Genomic DNA, 15,694 nt, shown 5'->3' with positions numbered 1-15,694 from the left:
CATTTTGTGAGGATCATTAGCAGATCGTGCCACAGAGAACCTGCAAAGAAAATTGATTATGCCATTACAGTCACTAACCTGGTGCAGAATTAGTAGCGGCACCAAATACAGGTGTGGAGTTGGCCTGCTGTCCAAAGACAGGGGCGGCGTTGGGTTTGGCTCCGAAGGCTGGGGTCTGGGAAGGCGTGGATGTGAAAGGGGATCCGAAGGATGAGCCGAATGATGGAGTCTGATTGGCCCCGAATCCACCAGAGGGGGCTGAGCTGAATGCAAACGGGGAAGGAGCTGCAGATGGAGCTGTTAGAGAAAAAGAAAGGATCTGAGATATCAATACATGTACATATTATAAATATAATAGAAATATTTAATAATATCAAATGTAAATATTTCATTGTTGTCACTGCACAAAACAGACATCATGTTCAAGCTTATTATCTGACAAAACCACCATGAGCAAATACAGACCTGAAGATGAGGCAGCAGAGGGTGCCGCTGCTCCAAAACCAAAGGATGGAGGAGCAGCAGCAGGAGGAGCAGCAGCAGCAGCAGGAGCACCAAAGATAAAGGGCTGAGCTTGGGCTGGGGCTGGAGTAGAGTTCAGAGGAGCAGCTGACGGGGCAGGCGGCTGGCTGTCCTGATTCTGACCGAAGATGAAGGCTTTAGCTGGAGGAGCTTCACTGGAGGTTGCAGCAGGCTGACCGAACATGAAAGTGCTAGGCGCTGCAGAAGGAGCTGGAGCCTGAGTGGAGCTGCTGCTGCTGGCACCGAACAGACTGGGGATCGGGGTGGAGGAGGACGAGGTGGTGGAGTTGGTGGTGTTGGTGGGATTACTAGCCATAAAGGAAAATGCAGGTTTTGGAGCAGCAGAAGAATCTGTTGGGGAAACAAATAGTTGAATATGATGTGTAGTATACCGCAGTGGTTAAAGGGGCAGTCCACCAATCTTACACATGAAAACAGGTTTACTGGTTACAGAGAATACTACTCAGTGAAAACTGTTGTATAGTGTCTTCTTTGGCAAGGGGAAGCTTTCTACAGCCTGAGAAAATATCCGTTATTTGGCATAAGCTTGGGGACTACAAATCTTTAACAGAGCACATTACAAACTAGAGCCGTGGATTTTGAAAGACATGGGCATTTACAAGGCAGGTAGGGTCTAATGAAAAATGCTATTGAGTTGCAGTACAGAAATTGTGGGATCTAGTGATTTTGGAGGTCAACCCATACTAGGGACTGATAGTCAGGATATCTCAGCCTCTGCTGTTTCGATTTTTACAACTTTTCCAAGTCCCAAATTTATAAAAGTGCAAAACTAAATCGAGGAGTACTCACATATTTCACAATTAAAGAAATTGGAATGTTTAATTCCAACCTGCGTCTCATTCCCCCCCATTTTTTTTTTTTTTTTTTTTTACAGTTTTGGCCGTCCGTAGATTTTGCACATCTGGTTCAACTTTAACCTACTATATTTAATGCAGGAGTGTGCCCACACACTGTTTCAATGCAATAGACAATTATACTGGACAATTCAGGTGTGTTTACCTTAATTTTCCTTATTTTATTCCACCCTATTTATTATGGAAAGGTTAACTGAGAGCAATACTCTCTTTTTTAAGAAGGCCTTGTCAAAAACTGAAACTTGCAAACTACGACCACACTCTGATCTCATAGCCATTGAGAAGCTCCATTAGAACAGTTGGGGGTTGAAGGCCTTGTTCAAGGGCACCTCAGCAGAAAGAAATAAGCCTCCTCGGATCGAACCAGCAACCTGTCACAAGCCTGCTTCTAACACTTAGGCTACCGCTACCCCAAATGATGGTTTAGGGGTTTATAGTAGGAAACATGTGTGATGTCATTATGTCACCCACAGCTCAGCAATTAATTTGGTGACTGGAAATGGTGAGCAAACGGTTATAAACTAGAGAAACTACTCAAACTACAAAACTGGATTTTCCTTCAAAGAAATCAGCAAATGAAAACTCAGAAGAATGAATCATCAAGGCATTACATATCAACAGACAGTGTAGCATTCACAAAATAATTACAACAGTATTAGTGTCCAAATTTCTCTCACCTGTAGCACCTTTTCCAAAACTAAAAGAGGGCTTCTGGGCGTCTGCAGTAGATGTTTCACTCTTGTCTGCTGGCTTGACGAAAGTGTACACAGGTGGAGGTTGTTCTGTTGGAGCACTGGGCTTGCTGAAGGAAAAGCCGTCTGAAGTGGCCGGTGCTGGCACAGCATCTGCATCTTTACTAGACGCACAGAAGAGGAACGCAGACGGAGCTGAGGAGACAGCGGCTTCCTTCTTTTCGTCTGGCTTCCCAAAGGTAAATGTGGGAGCAGCTGGCTCTTTGTCTGCCTGTAAGGATCGAAATGTACAGCCCCCTTGTGGTCTGGCGGTCATATCTTCCATTCTTGAAATTACAGACCCAGTGGTGGTAGCTGTGGTGGTGGTTGAGTTGGTGTTTATTGATGTGGTGTCATTTGATGATGCCACACTGTCACTCTTCTCGTGAGAGGAAACAGGAGGAGTGAAACTAACAGAGGATGAGGTGGTGGTTTCTGATGTTTTCTCTTCGGGTTTTGACAGTCCAAAGGTGAAGCCACCCTTAGAAGAGTTACTTTCTGTGTTAGATGATCCAGTTCCGAACACTATCCCACTGGTTCCGAACTTAAACCCAGAACCTGTGGCAGGTTGGTCTGACTTTTTGTCATCACTAGGGGCAGCTCCAAATTTAAAGCCCTCAGATGAGCTGCCGAATTTTAACCCTGAAGAGGCAGTAGTGTCTTTAGAAGTGGTTTCTGATGAGGAGCTTCCAAATGAGACTCCAAATTTGAATCCACCTGACGATGAAGAGGAGGACTCTGACAATGAGCCTCCAAACTTAAAACCCCCAGATCCAGATCCCGAGGTACTGTCTGATGTGCCAAACTTAAAACCTCCAGAAGTAGAGGTAGAAGAGCCGAATGTAGAAGAGCCTGAAGTCCCACCAGCTGATGAACCAAAAGACGAACCAAAAGCTGAAGAGAAAAAGGAGGAGGATAACAAAAAATAAAATAAGATGAAACGTGTTGATTAGTGGAGGTCATATTTCAAAAGTTTTCAAATATTTTTACTAGATTTTATATGGTTATCTTGACAGTTTAATATGATGCAAACAAGCAGATTCAGCAACATGTCATCTAGGTGGCATCAACATTATATTGTCCTAATGCATAGAAATCAGAAAACCTATAAATACATTTTAGCCCCCACACACTTGTTCCATTATTGCTAAGAAGTCCCTTTTGATTAATATGCAAATGCGAGTAACATTTGGCTTTTGAAGTCATTTTACTTTAACATGCTGTAGCAAAAACCTGAAAGTAGGTCGCTTTTGTTACCTCTGGGCTCCACGTTAGCTCCAGGTTTGGCTGCCTGACAGGCAACACACTGTACATCAGCAGCCTTATTCTGTACAAGACAGACATCACAATCCCAGGCACCCTCTGGCTTCTTGAATGCGTCTCCCAACCCAAACACTGGAGCACTGCTGGCTAAAGAAGACGCTCCTGCTGATGCTCCTGTTGCGAGGAAAGGAAGATGCTTCACTAAACCAACAATTGCCTTTTAAAATACCTTATAGTCAACAACACAGTTTATGGAATTCTACTTTCATGAAAAACAAAACCCAAGATTCAGCACTTTGAAGAATATCATAATTACCATGGTTGTGCTCTCATTACCTGGTTTAGCGCTCATGCAGGCTACACACTTAGTGTCCTCTGCCTTGTTTTCTACCAAACATGTATCACATTCCCATGCACCCTCAGGTTTTTTGAACTTGTCTCCAAATCCGATGAACCCTGTAGAAACAGGGGCTGTGGGGGTGGATACAGTCTTAACAGCTGAGAAGGCAGAAGGAAGAGTCAGTAAGGGTTTGAGCCCTGTCCCCGGTTTGGCCGTTTCGCAGGCCACACACTTTACTGCATCAGGTTTGTTAAGAACAAGACACGTATCACAGTCCCAAGTTCCTGCAGGTTTGGAGAACATTGGGCCGAAACCTGTAGTGGTTGTAGTGGTGTAGGTGGTGTTCGTGCTGCTGCTCTCTAGCCCAACCGATGTGGCAGTTGAAGGTTTACTGTCCATAGATTTGGATGAGGAGGAATTGGGCTGGGGGGCCATACAGCAAACACACTTGGTGTCTGATAGCTTGTTCTGCACCAAGCAGACATCACAGCTCCAGCCTGGTGGGGCTTTCAACAAATCGCCAAACCCTGTTGAAGAAGAGAAGGAGGAGGTGGTTGTGGTGGTGGAGGAGGGGGCAGTGGATTGTATGGAGGTCTGCTGCAGAGCGTTGTCTGGGCTTGGGGAAGTCTGAGCAACGGGAGAGGCAAAGCCTAGGTATAAAAAGGAAAGGATTCAAAAAGTGAACAACCTTGTAAACTATAACCATGCAAAACAAACACTGCAGATGTGTAATGAGTTTTTTATTCTAACCAGGAGCTTTGAGAAGATCCAGCACACTGCCCTGCTTCAGTGCCTTGGCTGGTTTGAAAGGTCCTTCAAAATCTTCTGTGCTTTTGCTTGTTGCTGGCTTCGCTGTAGAAAACATGAAAACACAAAGATCAAACTTGAGTTCCGGTTTTCCCAGTAAAGGCAAAGAATCAGCATCATGCCAATTATTAGAAAGCACTCTTACCTGTTGCTGCTATGGGAGCGACCAGCTTCCCGTTTGACATGGAGGGACCTAATTTTGCTACAGGTGCACTAAAAGTGAATCCAGCCTGCAAACAGGAAAAGCAAATAATTATCAGAAATGTTACTGTTGTAAATACTTGTCTATCTACCCAATTAGTAATCAATAAGAGACAAACTGTTTACTTACTGAGGGAGAAAAGGAAGGGGGACTAGCAGCAGTTGCTTTGACAATAGGGGAGGAAAATGTAAAGGGTACACAGGGAGGTGTCGAGGCTTTTGGTGGCTCCTGGAAAAAACATGAAAATTAGCAAAATGCATAAATAATTATTCAGACTTGTAGCAGCATTGTAGTGGAATGAGACAATTTTAAAGACCGACCATATTTGGGGCTTTTTCCTTAGTGGGAGTCTCAGGCGTGACATTGGGGGTGGTGCTGATGGTGGTGAGAGGTGGAAGAGGGGAGGTGAAGCTGAAGGTGGGCAAGGCGGAGGTGCTGATGGGAAGTGAAATGGTTGGAAGGTCCGGTACCTCAGCCACCTTAAGTCAGAAAACAATCATAAGGTGTCATTGCGTGCTCAATTTCAAGGAACAATGCATTTTACAGTGAAAAATGCAAACCATTAAAAGGTGGTGTATGCGATCTAATCCAATACACATCTTTTTGTCAAATTCAGCAAATATCTCCTCAAGGTCCACTAGCTGTCCGTTCTGTGTGTGCACTGAAAACAAATCCGGTGTTTGTACACAGCCCTGGCTCTGTAAATGTAAACGAAACAAAGTGGCTCGGACCGAACCACACAACCCGATTCCAGCCATGATTTGGGTGTCAAGTAACGTTAAATGACTTACCCACGGACATTCAGCTTACTTTCTAGTTTGCCAAGATATGCTGTTGTTGTGATGTTAGCTATAGCAGCAGGAGAGTTGTGAGTATCGCTGTCTGAAGCTGGTTTGCTAGCTCTGGAAAACCATCTCTGCATGTTAGCTTTACAGCAGTAACTGTAGGAACAATTTGCTAACCCACAACCTAGTTAACGTTAGTTACATTCCTTGCTGTGTCGCTATTCGCTCTATATCATGGTATTTGTCATGGTATTGGATTTCTCCAGAATCGCACACCCCACCTTTAAATGCCTCTGCCATTTCTGAATATCCTGCATCTTTCAGAATGATAGTGAAATGAGATAAACCCATGTTTGGTATTGATCTGAATACATCAAGGCACATTATCTGATCTAAATTTATAACCTCTCTTGACCAGGCCTGAAAATAAGTCTGATACCGGCCTGGTATAAAAGTATGAACACCTGTTTCTTCCCACTTTCATACAAAAGCTGTTTGTGTACCAAAGTGATAAGTACTGGAAAACTAGAATCTGGAGTTAGTTAGTTTGATGCTAAGCCCTTACCTCTTCCTCTTCAGGGTGTTTAGAGGAAGGCCGTGCAGTGGTCCTCTCTCTCTTCATCTTGCCCCCTCCAGAGCTCACGCTGCTGGCCGCAGGCGTGCTGGACAGAGGATAGGCTGGGCCACTGAAACCCATTGTGCTAGTAGTAGAGGGGTAGACAGGAAGAGGTATTATAAGTGAAAAAAACTAAACAACACACAGAAAGTCATGCATCCAAACAAATAATTTTTTTAACAATAAAAAGGAATGTTGTGATTAGGTTACATTGCCTTGCTTTGTTACTTGGGAATAAATTGCTTAGTATTATTTAAAAAAAAAAAAAAAAAAAAACAAAAAAAAAAAAAAACAAGCCAAATATTCCTCGAACCTCACTACAGAGGGGTCAGCAAATCAATAAGTGATGAGGCTGACAGAACAATGGTGACATCTAGGGAAGGACAATATTTAATTTAACATCCCTTGTTTCTCCCGGAAACTATTTGCATAAATACGAAAGAAAATTAAGTAATGGAACAACAAGGAAGGCGCTGAAGAGTTTTGACTTTTCTATAGCTTTATATATTTCAAAGGTGGTATCATTTGTAATGAATGTTGGAATGATCAATCAAAGCAACCCTGTTTTACCTTTGAGATGGACCTGGACTTGCTTCAGGTAGTTGCGGTGATTGTCTTGTGGGCTAAATGAATAAAACAGCAACAAATTTAGTATCACGTTTGTATTAGACTCCATTTGGCAGTGTTTAATATAGAGGAACAATGTTGTAACAGCGCTTTGTTTCTGACCGTGTCTCTTGGGGTCCTGTCCAGAGTTCGGCTCACTCCTCCAGGAGTCAAAGTAGGCCTGAAGGACACGGAGCGGTTTCCTGACACCGACGCTGCAGCAGGAACCACCAGCTTCTGCACCGGTGGGAGGGTAGAATCCATCTGAATTAAAGAAAGGGTGGTCAAATATAGACACAAGATAAGAATCTGAACGAACAAAGGTGGCAGTGCTTCATACTTCGTCTAAATGTGTATGATATAGCTTATGCCTCCATGCCACTGGTGTACAAATACTATTAAAAACATGTAAAAGAGTCATACCATTGCATTTAGGTGGCATATTGCTTCAATAAATGAGTCCAGAGTAGTTTATTCCAATCAACTCAAACATGAAACCGTGTCCCAGAACGTGAACAGTAACATCTCTAGAGATGTGCAGAACTGTTTTAGAACAAACTACACAGGTCTTGCTCGTTGTACATCTCATCAGGCTGTGGATACACAGACAGTGCTTGATAGCAGGATAAGTAATTCTTCTTTCGGCGATTTGTTGACAATAATAAAAAAACATAAAACACCACCAATGTCATGAAAGGCACAGTTAGATAGTGGGCTTTCTTATTTTGGACCTGAAAGGATCAATACACCATTGTTGGGGTTTACAAAGCAGCTGTCGCAGCTGGGAATGCCTGATAGTTATTACTGAAGTCCAGTCCAGAGCTGGCACAATTTACAATGGACTACACTTAACACACTGCACATAAAAACACTTTCATGAGCCAAATACATAATGGCACTTTTGCTCACAAGCACTTGCAAGCACACACATGCACATATAAAGAAAACCACACACACAGTAGTGAACAGCTGTGTCCCAACCGAGGAGAATCCTGTTAACTGGTGTAAAGAAGGCCAACAGGCAGTAGGACAGGAAGTGACAGGAGGACAAACCATAACAAGTGCTGCTGGGTTTGTACAATGATATCTGTGTTTATATCACTAAGCCTTGTGCTAAGCTACAAACACACCAGACAGAACATACAAATGAAGTTTGTTTGCTGATGTGCATACATAAGCTCAGTCATTCAGGGACATATGACATAAAGTTATTATAAAATCATAAAAAAAGGGCTTAATGTGGATAGCTAAACAAAACACATCACAATCACAAGAATCTCAAAGTCTGTACTTACCCGTTTCTTTTTCGACTGGAAATGTGAAACATCTAGATTTGTGCCATCCATTGACTGCAAAGAAAAAACCCATCAGGTGGTTTTGATGTCAATATTTAAGGATTTCAACATTTTATAGATACCTATTACAGATTAATATTTCTACGCTTTTTCTCATGTTTTGGGGTATGATCACATACATCACTGCAAACAAATGCTTACAATATATTTAAATATATTAAAAGCACTTACTGCTGACAGTGGGGATGAGGCTGCTGCTGGGATTCTCCTGGCATCCTGTAGAAGAAAATCAAAATGAGTTTGTTTCAGATACATATAATGATCAAACGGGAACATTATTGCCAAGTCTAACCACTGTCACACTTTGCGTTGAAATAAAGTTTGAATGGAGGAGAGGACTGTGTGTGTGTGTGTGTGTGTATACTCACAGCCAGCGGGCTCGACATGCGCTCCAAGGACTGCAGAATGCGTCTGGCTGTGGCGCTCGTCACCCCACAGGGCTGAGCACCAGCAGGCTTGGCCTTGATCTGTCTCCTCACTGGGGCCTACAGATCAGATGAGCTAATTTAGTCTCCAATTAAATTAATATTCACACTTGAGTCACATTCATCCTGTGATGTCAGCGTCAGAAAGGAACTGCTCAACTTTATCAGCCAGAACACTAAATGCACATGTAGAGTGAGTATAACTACTGTGTTAAACCTAGTGTGGTAGTTCACCATATGAATTTCTTTGTAAAAAATGTTAACACTGTTTGGATCTTGATGCACGAGTCTCTAGACTATATGGTTCTCACTAGCTCACCTGGTACGGTGTTCCAGGACGAGTGCGAGAGCTCTTGACTGCAGCTGCCCCACCGTACATAGTCTTCCCAGGGTAGAAGGGTGAATCTCCAAGCTGGCTGGAGTTTAGCATTGTGTTGTTGAATGTTGACTGGAAGAGAAAGGGTCAAATTAACTTACATTAGGGTTAAGTTAAATTACTTCACTGTATTACTAATCAATGACATTCTCAAACGTAAACTCATTCTTTTTTACAAGTTTCTATAATGCATGAAATAAGGCAAAGTAGGCAATAATAATTCAATAATATTCTCTTTAACATTTAAACTTCTTTACCCCCCAAAATCCAGCTGTTTTCTTCTGCTAATAAAGTCATGTCAAATATTTTTACCTAGAAGACGTATATATATTATCGTTCAGTGGGGTTTAATATGGAAATGTGTTGCCTGTGATGTTTAAGCAATGGTAACAACATCAGACGCAACAAGCTCAGACTTATTATCACTATTATCATTATCATTATTTTTACAATTTTCAAAGTCACAATGCACACTAAAACAGACGTTTAGACGTTCGTTAGACTGATTCATGGTGTCTGGCATGCTGCCATGCACATAAAAAGTAAATGTATGTTGATCACGCAAGTGAAGCTAAATGCAACAAATTATACTGTCTTGGCTGTGAGCGGAGTGACAGTAACATTCTTTTCCAGATAATGTGTATTAATGAATAATAAAAAAACAATTATTCATCATTCAAGTTGAGGTACTAACATTTATCTACACCTAAAAAGCACTGGTCAGTGCAAAATTGTAAAAGTCTGTGGTACGCATTACTTTGAAGAGATGGGTGCACTGACCAAATTCCGGAGAGACATTTTATATCTAAGTGGGTCACTGCTCGCATGGCACAGCCCTAGATACAATCCTGACACACCAAAATACAGAGTTTTGTGGCACAGATCTGTTCGTTCAGCAAGCATTATTTTATTTATTTTACTGTTACATGCTGACAGTATCTTGATGGACAGACACACAGATACTCACATTGGAGGAAGTTCCAAACACAGACAGGTTGAAAGCAGGCCTTTTCAGACTGGACTGGGCAGGCTGAGGTCCAGAGTTTGTTCTGTCTGTCTCTGGGGACCAAAGTTGGGGGAGGGACGCTGTTTTGGAAGTGGGGACATCTATAAAAGACATGAAAAAGAAGAGATTTTAAAAACATGTCTATCATAAATCTAACTTAGTGGCCCAGTCTCTACATTCCAGGCCTGAGCCAATCCACGCATAAGAGAAATATAGTCGCCTACACAAGCCTCTACCTACACTGCAACACAACACTGATTCCTTAAATCTAAAATCAGCAATATCTTTTGGTTTTGTGGTTGAACTTGCTGCCTATGCTGCAGGGATGGCCAATCATGTGCCATGTAAAGACTCTGCATATTCTCATTCCAACCAATCACCTCAGCAGGTAATTTCCCCACTGCTTGAAGGTTTGCTAATCAGTAGGTTGAGTCTTTGGAAAACCTGTAGACTTTCAATGGTACACAGTTGGCCTCCCCTGGATCAGTAAATAATACACAATAGGTGGTGAAGTGTATCTTCATTTATTGTCTACGTATGTCTATTTTTGCATTTACAAATTTGATGTAAGAGATGTTCTGCCTCACCCAACCACTGTATCCAGACATGTGAAGGGTAGGGCACAGGCACTGCAGGCGTCAGTGGCAATGAGGAAAAAGCCCATAAATGAAAAGTATGGATGTGCCATCACAACAGATATATGGACTGAGGATTACCACAAAACGTGTTATGTTTAAATGCGGAGGAGGAGAACGCAATTTCGCTGAGTTATTACTGACAGGTATGCCTATGCATCTCTTTATTAATACTACGCAGTAAAATAACATTTTTTCCCTACGTAACAGGAGAACACAAAATCAATGGAACTATTTTGCGGGCGGGAATGGTCAGAATGTTTGCGGCTGTGGGCGGGAGTGGAACACACTCATTGTGGGAACGGGCTGTAATGGTCAGAAATCAAGCAGGAGTGGGATTAAGACAGTCCGGCGCAGGGCTCTACTCATTGCCAATTTCACTGTAGTTTGAACATCAGTTCAATTGCCTCTTGCCACCACAGAGGGCGACAAATAGAAAGTTACAGATTTCATCCCAATGCAGCCCATTTCTTTAGGATTTAGAATATTCCAACAATGGTGCCATTATATCTGTATCTATACAGACACCCCACACTTTAAAAGAGACCCAAACACACATCTCCATAAGCAAAGAAAATGCTCTGTCTTTACCTTTGTCAGAGGCGCGGGAGGAGAAGCCACTAGTGGTGGAGATGTTATCATCGTCGTGCTGCGAGAGGTTGTCCTTGATTTCTTTGACCAAGGAGAAACCCGTGGAAAAGGGTCCAGGGGCTGAGGAGGTGGAGGGTTGGGAGAAGAGGCTGCTGGAAGCCCCCAGGGTCGGGGAGGAGGCATCCAACGGGGGAAAGTGGAGGTGGGAGCGACTCAGAGGAGGTCGAGAAAGCACATACTCCTGAAAGTTCAAGGATGCCCGGCTGGTTGAGGGCTCTGTGTAAGAGAGAAAGAAGCCCGAGGTGAGCATGATGATGCAGTTGACAATGCAAAAGAATTGGCATAAGAGGGTGACTGAGTCCTTCACCTGTGTTACTGGTGCTTGGCTCTGGGGAATCGCGTCCATCAAGGGGAGGGGGTCCCTCTTCGCTGCCATTAGGAGGAGGCGGCTGGCAGTTCTGGTCTGTCCCCGGTACAGCCCCTCCTCCCTCAGGAGCATCTCCATTCTTGAAGTATTTCTGCAGCCAGGAGGGAACGATGCTCTTTACTGTGTCTGTCACTCGACTGATGAGGCCTGACTGCTGCTGATAAAAACATGAGAGAGGGAGAGGAAGCCATGAACAGAGGGATGAAATACGTGAGAGGCAGAGACGACTGCATATAGACAAAACAAAGACCCATCAACTCAGGCCATTATTTGCAGCCTCCTCATTAGAAAATTCCCTTGACATTTAGCACTGGATAAAATCTGATGCAAACAACACTGCATATAAAAACAGTTGGAAAAGATGAATCTTGCTGATTTATTTTTCAACTACTAACACCGAGGAAAACATAATATGCTGATGTTTTTACTTATGGTGATCAAAAATATAATGCATTTGTGCAAAGCACTTCTGCATAATTTGTTTTCAGATCATATGAAGCAGTTGCACTCTTGCGATTTACAAAAAACAACAATCTACGCTGCATTTTATTATTTGAATCAGCTGCACAGTCCCATTTGCAATATGAAGCCATTCGTCCTCCCCAGCGCTAAGTAAAACACAAGCTCTGTATGACAGAAACTGGGTCAGGCACTGTGTACGCTTCTGTGAAGCAGCGAGCAAGTGACGCTGGTCTGCACTGTGCTGAGGTCTAGTGGATTAATTCCAGTTGATAAGGATGAGTTGTCTCCTATACCACACTTATAGAATAACACAATTAAATATAGGAATTAAATATCTAGAAAGCTCTCTTCTGTAAAATCTATAAGCTGTAGTGACTTTGTGAAAAAATGTCATCTACATTTAGGACATTATCCAGGTCTTAACTGGCTAACTGGAAAACATCCACCATCTTTTGATGGGTTTGCAGACCTAGGAGAAGTTGTCAAAATGCTGCCAAACTTTGTGCCTTGAGCAAAATTTGCTCCAGTAGTTGAATATACCAGCATTAAATGCTTTATGACTCAAGGTCAGTTTCATAAATAATGTCCCCACCGGATGGAGCAGTTTTGGAGTTGCAGTAGGAGAGGAGACAGAGACAAAATCTAAAAACTATGAATGCAATGGCCAATTAAAGGGAAGAGTGTATTGGAGAACAGTGAACAAGGCTGTGTAAAATTTTTGACAGGTTTGTCAAGCCAGCCAAATTTGGCACCTTTTCCCTGTGTAAACGTGCCAGTTTTTATTTATAAAATAATTTCTTTAGCTCTTAGATTGGTACTATGACTGTACTTGCATGTCTTCAGATTATTATGTCCCATGTTCTTGTGACAAGAAAGTAGATGGAGGAGGGAAAGGTTGAGAAAGGGGGCTAGCTAAAAGGTGCATCATGCTGTCTAACTAACCTGTGGTAGCTTGCAACTCCTGATAAGAGCTATATGTGCCTCATGCTTCCTGCTTATCTACGAAATACATCTGTGGGCCACTCTGCACTTTAACCTATGTCCAAATACACACAAATTTAACCAGTCAAGAGCAAATGTAATAACCACCACAGTGCTAGTTTACTTAGCATTACATAAGCCATTTTTATAAAGGATTTAAGGGTGCCGCATTTCTGCTGTGAACAGGGTCATGTGACTTAGTGACCTGTGGTCGACTGCCACTGCTCTCTCCGGAAGCTATCATGTCGAACTAAAACAGAGTGGTTTGGATTGAATATGCCAGTACTTAGCTTCAAGCCAAAAATTCACTTGAATAAATGTGATGTGCATGTACCCTCACACCTGTTAAGATCATTGAGTCAGTTGCATTGTTACTCTTATGCCATGTGAAGAGGTTAAGTGTTGACGAGAAAGACTCACATTTTTACGATTTTTACTGCAAGCAAACCCACAAGTTGTGCGATGAATCAAGACAGTAATAGTGCAAACATTACATGTCTTATCATGCTCCTTTCGAACCAGCAGTGCTGTGTAAACCAAACAATTAAAAAGCTAAACCCATTATTTAAAGACAGCTGTACACAAGATTTAGATAATCATTGTTTCTGGCTGACTTTAGTCCAGACACATTTGTATAGACTACAAATACTTCTGTTTTATTTGCCATTTAGTCAAATATATGAGCATTTATAGAATCATGACTCCCATATGACATGACTGAAACACTGTTCAACTAATATTTGCATTTATTCAAAATAAATTAGAAGTTCATGTTTGTCAGTTATTGTATTTGTTTGTTGTTGACATGAATGTATTATTCCAGTCACTCTTCATTTCAACACTCAAGTATGTATCCAAAGAGTTAACATCTAATGATAAATGATACCACATGCCAAGTCAGCAGCATTTGAAAAAGAAATGACATAGCTGTGCTTTGTATACATACTGAAGTACAACAAACTACACTCAGCCCAATATTCACCCAGTTGACAGAGTATTAGGTCCACCTAGCTAAAACTAATGCAGTGTAAAAGCCCTGCCCTGAATTATAATGTTCAGTTTTGTTGAAACAGTTTTAGAGAGGTGCCATTTAACTTTATGGTTATTTTGGAAGCTGTAGTGAATAATAAATGTGAAAAACTAATGTCAGCCATAAACAGTGACTATACATGAAAAATATTTTTTATTAGGTATCCCTAATAAAATGAGTGTATCTAATTGATAACCTTTAGCTGGTCACACTGATCAGCTGGTTGTATAACTATCAATATTCAGGCTGTTGTCAAAGAAACTCGCCGGTATAATTTTTAAAGTAAGCTTTCCAGTTCAATTGTCTCTCCAGTCAGAGACCACACTAGTAGGCTGATTCATATAAACAAACTCATTTGTAGTTCGCTAGAATATTCTGCGCGATGGCTGACAAAATAGGTCAACGGATCTGTCATGTATCAAGACACGTCTTGTCCACTGTTAACATCATGGAGTGGTTTTAAAGCCAACATTAGTTGATGTCCAGGCGGCAAGAGTATCCACTTACTCAGGCAACCATGTGGGTCCCCAACCAGTCAATGCTTCCTGCGCAATCCAAACTGGCAGAGATTTAGCTAACGTTAGCTAGGCTAACATCCGAAATGATTCCCGACGGGCCAGCAACACAATCTTAAAATGTAAAAGCATGAAATTCGGCTACCCATGGCTGTGCACAGATGCAATTTAGAACCAAACAGCCATGTCACTTCTACCAGCGACAGTGTGATGTCTTCAAACTTAAGAACAGAAGACAACAATGCGCTGCTCGCCAATGCTAGCCTGCTAGCAAGCATTAGCTATATCAGCTAATACTTTGAATTCTACTTCCTTGCTTTCCGCTAACTTACTAGCAGCTAAGAGTTACTAACGGAGCTAAGGTTGGTAATCTCAACATGTCTTGTGTGCACTTGTAATACTGGTTAGCTAGTCCAAACGACTCACAGTGCCGTGATTTGACCTGTAAGTCCGTCTGATTTTGCTAACCTATAAGCCAGCTTGCTAGTTCACTAGCATTTCCCCGACATGCTAGCAGCGCGTGGAGGCCACGAGCGCTAACAGCAGGCCACGAAATGTCTCCAACAAAACAATAACAAGAGCTAAGAGATAGTGGCACCGCAGTCACCGTAACGTCCTCGACGCGGGCTTTTAAAATAAAAACTTTCACTCGATTTACCTGTTTACTCTTGGCGTAAGGTTTAGAGGCGATATGATATCTCCTGCTTCTAATTTTCCCTCCACCCGTGGCCGCCATGGCTCTTTCGTCTGAGTGTCAATCGGTGTTTCGGCGCCGGATAGCTGTCATCCAGCACAGCGACCACTCGCAAAGGAACTATGGGAAGTGTAGTAGCTGTACATAACAAAGAGGTAGGTTTGACACAGGACGTTGTACTTCATGGCTCTAACATGGGGTTATTTCGTGTCATGCGTCTGGAAAGTATTATGTAGCTAAGGTTTTTAAATATGTTATTGTTTATATTATTAATGGGAAGCATAATTTAGTAAATTTAGTAGAAGTGAAAAGATTAGTTGATTAATCAATCAAGAGAAAATTAATCAGCAACACTTTTGATAATCAAGTAATCGTCAGTCATTGATATTTAATAAATAGTCAAGCAAAAATGCTGGTTCCAGTTTCTCAATGGGAGGATTTCATGTTTTT

General features: G+C 42.1%; 1 protein-coding gene across 2 annotated transcripts in view; it reads right to left on the bottom strand.

The window, feature by feature from the left end:
• The window catches only part of nup153 (nucleoporin 153), an 18,233-nt gene extending 2,849 nt beyond the window's left edge, over positions 1-15,384 (bottom strand). Inside the window, exons 1-20 of one of the 2 annotated variants that reach the window (XM_044170774.1) lie at positions 15,209-15,384; positions 11,503-11,716; positions 11,136-11,411; positions 9,871-10,010; positions 8,847-8,975; positions 8,471-8,587; positions 8,274-8,318; positions 8,043-8,096; positions 6,871-7,011; positions 6,712-6,764; positions 6,091-6,226; positions 5,061-5,219; positions 4,870-4,968; positions 4,684-4,768; positions 4,482-4,583; positions 3,728-4,381; positions 3,386-3,565; positions 2,075-3,022; positions 466-873; positions 79-297 (exon numbers count right to left, since the gene is read on the bottom strand). In XM_044170774.1, coding sequence (XP_044026709.1) covers positions 79-297; positions 466-873; positions 2,075-3,022; positions 3,386-3,565; positions 3,728-4,381; positions 4,482-4,583; positions 4,684-4,768; positions 4,870-4,968; positions 5,061-5,219; positions 6,091-6,226; positions 6,712-6,764; positions 6,871-7,011; positions 8,043-8,096; positions 8,274-8,318; positions 8,471-8,587; positions 8,847-8,975; positions 9,871-10,010; positions 11,136-11,411; positions 11,503-11,716; positions 15,209-15,286 — 4,237 coding nt within the window. In that variant the 5' untranslated portion in view covers positions 15,287-15,384. Of the gene's footprint in view, positions 1-78; positions 298-465; positions 874-2,074; positions 3,023-3,385; positions 3,566-3,727; positions 4,382-4,481; positions 4,584-4,683; positions 4,769-4,869; positions 4,969-5,060; positions 5,220-6,090; positions 6,227-6,711; positions 6,765-6,870; positions 7,012-8,042; positions 8,097-8,273; positions 8,319-8,470; positions 8,588-8,846; positions 8,976-9,870; positions 10,011-11,135; positions 11,412-11,502; positions 11,720-15,208 lie in introns of both variants that reach the window. The other variant, XM_044170773.1, reaches the window with a different exon arrangement.
• Positions 15,385-15,694: the final 310 nt, after the last annotated feature.

This window comes from Siniperca chuatsi, linkage group LG17 (genome assembly GCF_020085105.1).
Source record: "Siniperca chuatsi isolate FFG_IHB_CAS linkage group LG17, ASM2008510v1, whole genome shotgun sequence".
NCBI lineage: Eukaryota > Metazoa > Chordata > Actinopteri > Centrarchiformes > Sinipercidae > Siniperca > Siniperca chuatsi.
Note: the sequence above shows the minus strand (reverse complement) of the source record. Positions and strands in the feature narration are given on the sequence as shown.